Source organism: Notothenia coriiceps, unplaced genomic scaffold, assembly GCF_000735185.1.
Source record: "Notothenia coriiceps isolate Sejong01 unplaced genomic scaffold, NC01 NC01_scaffold00021789, whole genome shotgun sequence".
Lineage (NCBI taxonomy): Eukaryota > Metazoa > Chordata > Actinopteri > Perciformes > Nototheniidae > Notothenia > Notothenia coriiceps.
In genome coordinates, this window is record NW_011354490.1 from 30,920 (window position 1) to 40,924 (window position 10,005).

General features: G+C 41.9%; 1 protein-coding gene across 1 annotated transcript in view; it reads left to right on the top strand.

Annotated features, from left to right (window-relative positions):
• Window positions 1-1,152: 1,152 nt before the first annotated feature.
• Window positions 1,153-10,005, top strand: part of asic1b (acid-sensing (proton-gated) ion channel 1b) — a 167,647-nt gene continuing 158,794 nt past the window's right edge. The window contains exon 1 of the mRNA XM_010780425.1: window positions 1,153-2,444. Within this exon, the coding sequence (XP_010778727.1) occupies window positions 2,083-2,444 (362 nt within the window). The 5' untranslated portion in view covers window positions 1,153-2,082. The remainder of the gene's footprint in view (window positions 2,445-10,005) is intronic.

The following is a 10,005-nucleotide window of genomic DNA, read 5'->3' on the forward strand; positions in this document are numbered from 1 at the left end:
AGGATTCACAGTATCTCGGGGGTCTTGTCCCTCGAGTGAGGGAACAATGAGCATGAGATGGTCCCGGAGAATCGGAGCAGCGGGGCGCTACCTCGCGTCGTTTACCTCACGTTGTGGGACGAAAAGGGAGCTGAGCCAGAAGGCAAAGCCTCTCTTCTACAGGAGCCATTTTCGTTCCCTACCTCACCTATGGTCATCAAGGATGGGTCATGACCGAAAGAACGAGATCGCGGTACACTAGCGGTCCGAGATGCGGTTTTCTCGCAGGGTGCTGGTGGTCCTCCCTTAGGGTAAAGGTAGAGTTCAGTCTCCGGGAGGGGACTCGGAGTTTGAACCTGTCTCCCTTTCGCGGTCGAAGAAGCCAGTTGTAAGGTGGTTTCGTGCCCTAGTTAAGGATGCCATGCCGGGCGCCTCCCTAGGGAGGTGTTCCAGGCACGTCCAGCTGGGAAAAGACCAAGGGGTAGACCTAGGACCAGGTGGAGGGATTATATCTCTTCGCTGGCCTGGGAGCGCCTTGGGATCCCCCAGTCAGAGCTGGTTGATGTGGCCAGGGAAAAGAAAGTTTGGGGCTCTCTGCTGGAACTGCTACCCCCGCGACCCGACCACGGATAAGCGGGAGAAGAGGGATGGATGGATAATTTTCCTCTTGAAATTAGCCGTTGTTTTGGTCTTAAGGGCCACCATACCTTAGCTTATGTTACATGAATGCTGTTTGAATTTGCCTTCATTAGCTAAGTGAGCTAACAACAGTAGGCCGAGTTCAATAAAGAGCACAGGTAAATTATCTCACTTTTAATCTTCTGTAAATGATACTATAACTTGTTGCTAAACATTTGTTTTACAGAATAAAAATTATAACTTTCCACAGAAAGTAAAACTTGATACTAGCTCGTTTTCAATAAGCTAATGTTAGCTTTCAGCAAGGAGAGTAGTGGGGAAACTTGCATTAAAGGGAATGACACATTTTTTAGTCATGCTGTCTTGACATTGTTGAAATTGTAGACTCGGTAACATATCCCCACTTCTTAGTTAAACACAAGTATTGCTGAAGTGACACCGACTTCGTCACCCGGTGTAAAACCACATGCCATCCTATCCGTGCTCTCTCCTGCAGAGCGAATTTATCCGGGTAAACCGCGACCACCTCTGGTGCTTTCCCTTCAATTCACATCACTGAGCGTTTCGGGTGGTAATTATTTGTTTCTCCCCGATACACATTTTCCCCCTCAGAACACTTTTATTCAAGGGTAAACCAGCTGGAATCCAAAGAAACCGGAGTAGGCTAATTATCCCTGCATTGTTGTGGAGGCAGCTCGGAGGAGGGGATGGATGCGTGGAGCAGAGGCGGCTTTCTGACGGACCCTGCTCCTCTGTGATGCAGCTGTTTATGCTGGATGTGAAGAAAACGCGGACACCCTGACGACTGCTCTTAAAACGCTACCTGGCGAGAAATCAGCGGCTATTTGTTATTCTGCACGTGTTGGGATTGCATATGAAGAGCTGGGAAAGCCATGTAGCCAGTGCCGTGCACACAGAGGGAGAGAATACACCGCCGCTTTGATTTTCTTATTCACATTTTCCTCGCTAGGGTGATTCCACCGTTTGTTTTCTTCCTCCTAAACAGTTTTTTATTTAGCTACAGACCTGCCCAGTTGGTTTTTGAGTTTTGAGCGTGGAAATCAAATACCAACTCGGTAATATCACAGAAGTGTGCGAGGAGAGAGGACATCATTGGCATCTATCCATGCGCGCTCCACACCGGGCTATTTATTATGGAACTGTGACCCACGTCGAGGTACCTACTGCACACGTTTTTCTACATCTACACTTTCTCTAAGGATTTTCACCACGTAAGAACGGAGTATTTTGAGGGTGTCTTGGGTAAAATGCTCGGATGTTTTGCCGGCTGTCAGTGACGCAACATTTCAAACAGACTGCATGAGAAATACATGCGTAGAAGGGCGTGAACTTACAGACACTAACCTCCTTTCCCGTTTATAAAGCATCTGCTTATCTATAAAGCCAGTTTCCTCCGTGTGCAATCCTATACCCTTCATTCATCCCAACTCATCCCGGGGCACTATGGATCTCAAAGCGGACTCTGAGGACATGGACTACAAGCGGCCGGCTCCCATTGAAGTTTTTGCCAGCAGGTCCACGCTGCATGGCATCTCGCACATGTTCACTTATGAGCGGATGTGTATCAAGCGCACACTGTGGATTTTGTTTTTCCTGAGCTCCGTGGGTGTGCTGGTGATGGTGTGCGTGGACCGGGTGCAGTTGTACTTCCAGTACCCTCACGTCACCAAGCTGGACGAGGTTTCGGCTCCGATGATGGTGTTCCCCTCTGTCACCTTCTGCAACCTCAACTCCTTCCGCTTCAGCAGGGTGACGCGCAACGACCTGTACCATGCTGGGGAGCTCCTTGCCTTGCTCAACGGCAGGTGTGTGTGTCTGGTTCCCATATATTAAAACCTGTGTGTTAAGGGCTGCCTGTAGCAGCTCTACCTGTTGGTATATGTTGTCAAGAGCCAACACTGGTTCCTCGTCTTTAAATTCATACCATTCAGGATTCCTCCTCGCATATAAAAGTCAGTTTCTTATAACATAGGTTTCAGTCTATGGTTTCAACAAGACAGTATTCAGTGCACATCAGACTAACAAACAAACAGCTTGGATGATATGGTTTTGCCTGAGGGACTATGTGAGGATTTAGTAGTTGTGGATTCAGGATTTTATTGTGTTAGCTGCGCAGCGTGAGATAAAAGTCACAAGATGCAAACAGTTCGCTGGAAAGGTGCCTTTTAAGTTGGGCAATTCTACTGCAGTTGTCAGGAAAATGTATCCATTCTTGTAAAAAGAATTGAGAACCATTAAATCACAACATTTCTTAACCCACAGGCTATATATCACAACTCATTAGATATTTTGTAAAACTGGTTTAAATCTCCAAACAGTTGAATTCAGTTTAAATGTCCTTCAGTTTTCAATAGCCTTGTGGAAATGCAACGGTAGATTTACTTTCTTGTCTGTTTTGTCTCACATGAAATCGTACGTGTCTCATGGAAGTGCAAAGCCGTGTTCTTACACCAGTCTCACTGGTTGTCTCTGTTAGGCCATCAGGAGATGTACAAACAACAAAAACATTGACAAAGCATGCAAATCCTTTCAAGGCTCTCAGTGAATATGAACTTGGACTGACCTCAGCTTGACAACATTTGTCAAGGAATTGATGAAATGTGTTTTCTAAAAAGCAAGCTTTATAGTTGATTATTTAATAATGTAGTGATATTACAGTTCATGTCAGCTGAACTCCACACTGCATGAAGGCTGCTGTATTTATGAAACCTCATGCGACAACATGAAATGTACCCCTCACATCAATCTGCTGGGATATCTTAATACAGTATTCGATTTAAAAAGAGGATAAGGAACACATTTTATCACAGATGTGAATCATGTGATTCCCCCAGGTAACAGATTATGGATGAGCTGTTTCTAAGTGGTTAATAGAAAATTATGAAGGAGAAAATGCCGCTGGTGCAATTCCTTGCCTCATCATTTTACAGTTCATGTGATAGGAATATCTCAATATTGGATAAGTAGACAAGTATATTTTTAAATCCCCTGCTGACAAAATGTTGAGAGACTTATGTGTGTGATTCACTACCGCCTTCCCCTCCCTCTACACTTGTTGCCTTCTGCTCTGCTTTGATAATTCGAGTCTTTCGACTGCCATAACAAGCCCACCGTTGACTGTTGAATATTTTGACTTTAAATGTCCTCACTTTTTAATTTCTATTTCTCCATGCTTATTTGGATCACGTTAAACAGTAAAGTACACGTAACCGTCCTTGACACTATTCACAGCCTGGGCACTCAAATTGACACAAGCATAGCAGAAAAAAAGATGTACTACATACAAACACGTCTAAATACCATCTTGAACACATTATTCAGTGTATTTTTAGTTTATTGATTCACACAGCTCTGCTGCCAAAGGCACAGCTGGAGAGTACCTCCGTGGTACATGCTTGGATGGCATAAATCCAATGTCCATGTTTTCATACTGAATATCGTTGCTCTGTGACCTCTATATACTGTATATATATGCATTGATATTACTGGTGATAACCTTACAGGAAAGAAAAGCTTCCATCGCTCAGGGCTGCAGACCCAGTGCTTTGTGTGGTATGGATTTCAACTAGTGTGCCTACATCCTACATGGATTTGTTACTCCATGCGTGTTCCGTCAGATGTAAAAGCAGACTATTAAAATATCAACAGAGGCTTTCATTTCTATTATTTGTCAGTGCAGGTTCAAACTGATTTCCTGTAAGATTCACACGAAGAAATAAGGCCAAAAACACAGAATAAACACCAGAGGAAACATACATTTAAAGCATTGACACAAGTGACATTGGAATAAGCTGACTTTAGATGGAGAGGGGGAACTGCAAGCAGAGGCAATTAACTTGTGTCTCGAAAGCTGTGTGATGAACAAGTCTTTATCCCTGTGTAATTAGTGCTGTTTGTTAAGCTACAGAGTTTCTCCGCTGATTACATATCTCGCACTGTCTCTTGCCCCCGCTGTTCAAGTTGGCATTGAGGGAGAGGTCCCCTTACTTTTCGCCCTCTCAGAGATTAATCCTTTATGTGATGTTTTTCTGAATATAAATGACAAGGTAATCTCATGTATTAGTTTAATTATGCAAAAACATTAAAAACAATAATATTAAGTACAGGAAGAGGCAAACAACAGACTGGGCTTATTCACATAAATGAACCAGCATGAACATGATAATAGGGATGGTAAAAGTGTCATGCAGCTGTGAGTCTGTCCATCGTAGTCTCAGGAGGAAGCAGCAGGCAGTATCCACCCTTTCAGTGATGACTGGCTGTCTTTCATATGAAGTTTGTTGCTGAGCTACTAGTAACTTCACCTTGACTTACTCTGCTGCAGGGTCTGTATAAAAAAATACTTTATCCTATAGTATTCTTGCAAGCTGAGGTCACACTCGGCAGTGCAGAACATCACAGGTAAATTGCACTATTTTATTTGTATTATGTTGCAAGGGCAATTATATGATAATTAACTATTTGAAAAAGGTGTTGGTTAAGCATGTAGGTGCCAAAAAGTGTTGGATCAGCTTTTGAAAGTCATAGAAGCGAGTCTTCGGCCTACACAGTTCTGTAGTTCATATGTTTCCTGAGCTTGCAAGCATGATCTAAATTCACATGAGTGGTGTGTTAAGTGCCGCAAAATGTAACGCTCGATAACTTTGACCGCAGTATCCGTCTCAGCAAGATCACAGGCCCTAATCAGGATTTTAGTGCAAAAACAAAGTGCTTGGGAGGCAAGCTTATCATAATGAAAACACAAAACCACAGAACTGCTTCTAAAGCTGATTTTTCAAATGTTGGTTCATTAGCATTTATATTGTGATTTTCTGAAAGGGGGAAGATTATCATTGTGGAAACAAAAGTAAGCAGTTGGGTCATTGCAAGGTGCACTGGATGTTTAATATATTTCACTTCTTTGGTTTGTTTTTGTGATTGCTTAAAGGTGGGGTAGGTACTTTTGGAGAAACCAGCTCGAGTGTGCTAGAATTTGAAAATACACAGCCGGAAGAAATCTGCCACTTCCTTACAGAGCCCCCTCCTCCAACACACACAAACGCGCACATGACCAATGAGGGCACGACATAAGTTTGTGCACAGATGGAAGGCTGACAGGCAGGCAGGCCATCCAGTTATTTTAGCCGGGCTGGCTAAAATGATTGGTCGTGCTTTTTACAGTACTACGGCTTCCACAGATGACATTTTTTAATGGATTTATTGTCAAAGCACTTCAGATATTCATTGCTATCGGGATGTTAAGAGCATTCCATGGAATATAACAAAAAGTGTATCTCGAGCCGGTTTCTCAAACTTACCTACCCCACCTTTAATGATTAAACCGATTTGTTTAGGTTTGCTTCACCTCGGTGGCCCTAGTTTGCATTTCTATGATCCTGTCCAAATTGGCAAAACAGCTGTGACCCAGGTACACTGTCATTAAGATGTGATTATGAAATCTCTGCTTCCAGGAATCATTGCATTTATTCATGTTCAAGGACAAACAATTCCGCTCCTCTGTAGTGTATGGGTTCAATTAGCACTAAGTTGATAATTACCTGAGATAACATCAAGATGTGTTCATTGTTTTTTCACACCGCCTGTGGCAAACTGGGTACGATGACAGTATCAATGACATATATGAAGACTTCTTTGTGTAGTTTTCCATTAACGGAGGGTTTGAAGTCCTGAGTGAGGACAGTTTTTAAACACAGTCTCCCTGTCAAAGTTCACTTAGATGTTGCTAGTATTTACTTCTCTCAGTGAGGTGGCAAAGTGATGCAGACAATCCTGAATTCGTTTTACTCCCCACAAGAAAATTAAAGTGCTTGTGGCCAATAATCCAATTTAGTCACCCCCACCGCACAGTGAGTTTGCTGTGATTGCTTTAGGGAGCAGTGGCAGGGCAATATTACAAATCTACCCATATTATTGTGATTGTGTGCGCTTCAACTAAAGCCTCCTGACTCTGGAATCTGAGCACAGCATCTTAAGTGCTCTCCTGGCAGCTTTGTGTTGCTTATAAGACAGAGGCTCAGGATACAATTTAATTAAGTTGAGAATAAACCACAACAGGCTGTGTTTTCTTATTAGAACAAAGCGTGACAATGTAGTGATGTAGTCCGAGTGACAGAGCACGGACTGCTTTTTATCCAAAATGCACATGTTCACTCATTAAATGCTCCGTGTGATTTCACCTGCCATTTCCAGGTCCCAGATTATCTTTAATCCACTATTCTTGTCACTAGAAGTACATTAGTTGTGCTTAAAGGAATAATTGACTTACAAAGTGACTATTTGTATATCAATTACGTTAACTTGAATTCATTAAGTAAACTTAGTTTTTCTTGCATACCTGCATGGTTAATAAGATAAGTATAATAGACAGAAGAGTCTCGATAGAAGCATATATGGGCCATGTTCAACAACAGCAAAACTTTATCAAAACATTTGGTTACATACTTAACTTATGATTGTAATCCAAGATTTATTCATCCAATTCATTTGACCTTACTGAAGTTTTACATTTTGCAAGGAAAAGAAAGTGTGCTTCAGGAACTCAATGTAGCGCGGTGGTGGGGAATAATAGGTATAGAATATATTTCATTAAAGGGCCCATGTCATGGCCATTTCTACTGATCATATTTCCATTGTTGAGGTCTACTAGAATAGATTTAAATTGTGCAATTTTCCAAACTCACATTTGTTTCTCATTCAGCATCTCTGTATACTAGTATGTGTATTCACCGGTATTCACTCTCTGTCCTAAACGGCTTGTTGGAGCTGCCCCCCCTCCCTGTGAGCCCAGTGTGCTCTGATTGGTCGGGACGTTGCAAGGCTCGCTGCTCAGTGAGCTGGCTTACTGGTGTGATTTCCGGGTCGGCGATACAGCAAGACAGCGCAAAACTCATCCTGAGCACACACACACAAACACACACACCCCCACACACTAACAGCCGAAGTAAAAACAATAAGTGTGGCTTGATATTGAGTAAGAAAAAGGTTTATAACGCTGTGAGAATAGGTCTGCGGAGAGCATTTCTCCGCGATCCCAACTCGTCTATTACCAGCGTTCAGGGAGCTCTATGCAAGTCAATGGGGACTCCCTGTTAGTTAGCCAAGGGATCCTGGTGTGTGACGTGCTCCGCGGATTGGTCCATTTGGGCCAATCCGGTCATTTGTTGTTGATTTGGGTGTTCACACGTCACTATACCCAGGAAAAAACAATGGAAAATGAGAAATCTCCAACGAGGCGTTCTGGGGCAGCATAGACAGGTCTTTTCTGTGTTAGAGTTTTACTCCCTACAGGGTGTGCTTTGAGGGTTTGTGACTCTGCCGACCATTTACATGCATAAAAACCTTCATAACACACAAGGGGACGGGTAATAACCGGAAAAGCATGACATGGGCCCATTAAGTATTTGTTTAACTCGCTACAATCCATATTATATCCTTTCATGTACTTAGCTGATTCAAACATGTTAAACAAATACTTAATGGGCCCATGTCATGCTTTTCCGGTTATTACCCNTCGTGCCCTCATTGGTCATGTGCGCGTTCGTGTGTGTTGGAGGAGGGGCTCTGTAAGGAAGTGGCAGATTTTTTCCGGCTGTGTATTTTCAAATTCTAGCGGACTCAAGCTGGTTTCTCCAAAATTACCTACCCACCTTTAAGCTGTACTTCAATTCCGTTTTTTTTTAAAAATGTAAGCTTTTGGCAGGCAGACAATCATTTTCTGCAGAGCTTTATATTATATAAACAATGTTAAAATCAATATAGAAGAAGGAAAACAAGCATAGTCCCCTCTAACTGAACACTGGGTACACTGATGTGTCTGAAACTGGCATCCTAGCTGTGGCATGCCAACAAACATGGGTGGACCTGAGTGGGGGATAATTGCTTATTATATAAAGGACCGGAGAATTTATTTTCACACCATGATGCTGACCATTTTTCCAAATAATTGGGATCAACTGTGGTGGTTTTCATGTAATACGCATAAGTGTTCATAATGCTGCAATTTACATCCAGAACACTGGTAAAACAGAGACTATTTAGCGTTTGAATCCAAACACTACATGTTCTACAGTTATGTTTTAAGGGCAAAACGTAATCAGGTGTACAAGGGAAGCATACACACTCACTCTTTTTCTGTGTCTCTTTACTCCACACAAACACATCAAAAACATGACAAAGTATAATTGATGTGCGCGTGTCAACAAAGATCAAACTGACCTACTGAAGCCATACTCAGAAAGAAACACACTGGAAAATTCCTTTATGACATGCTTCTATTAGACAACCACCATCAACCTCCAGCACCTGCTCGCAGTTATTCAGAGATATAAATTAACCTCAATTAACTGGTGTGGCCCTGCTTGGAGGAAAGGCCGATGACCCCTGCTGAGCGATGGCCCATCAGTGGTACAAGCATACCAAATTATGGAGTGCCAAGTTTAAGCACTACTGACAGATACTTATGAGAATAATTAGTTGGGACACACACAGCCCATCAGAGTGAACACTGTAAATTCATTCATTGTGTTTTTTTTAATTAACTGAGGAACAAGTATTAAGGTTAGGAGATTTTATATGAAGTTGTGTGTAATGTGAGAAAGCAGCAGCCATCTTACTGTAAAATAAGGTTCGTGTTTTTGTAATAATGTTGGACAACTCAATTTCCATTTGCAAACATGAATAAGCAGAAGCTAGAGAGAGCAGAGTTGTAAACCATGAGAGACAGAGAGAGACGTACCCTTCTCCCCGGTGATAAATCTGTGAATGACTTTGTAGTGGCTGACAGCGGAGGTGTTTCTCATGGACACGGGCACTATTTCAAACCATAATTGGTGGTATATTTTAATGGAATTATTTTGTATTCTCACAAGGTCAAACTTAGGAGGTACTTATGAACAAGATTCTGTTCCCTTGATGAGGAGAATAATAAGTTGATCCATGAATAAAAAATGAAATATTGCAATATTTATTTTGTGAGCACTGCCTTAACATTCAACTGGCGATGTATTTCTTAACTTGCCTCCCAACAAAAATTGCAAGAAGTTTAATATGTTCCATGCAGCCACAATGTTGTTTACTAACTACAAACAGAATGAAATAAAAATATTCACCATGTGAGAAATGTAAAATGAGCGCTTTCTCTACTCAAAACACTGAAGAGAGATACGAATCTGTGATGCTTGACGTTAAAACTTGCTGTGACAGAATATTGGCACTATAGCTCTGAACAAAAGTTCAAATTAGCAAATGCTTGCAAAATATGACAGATTTTTCATAGTTAGGATCACAATAATTATTAATATTCCAAAGCTGCAGTAACTACAAAGGACAAAAAAGCTTTACTCAAAGATTAAATAGATAATTTAAATG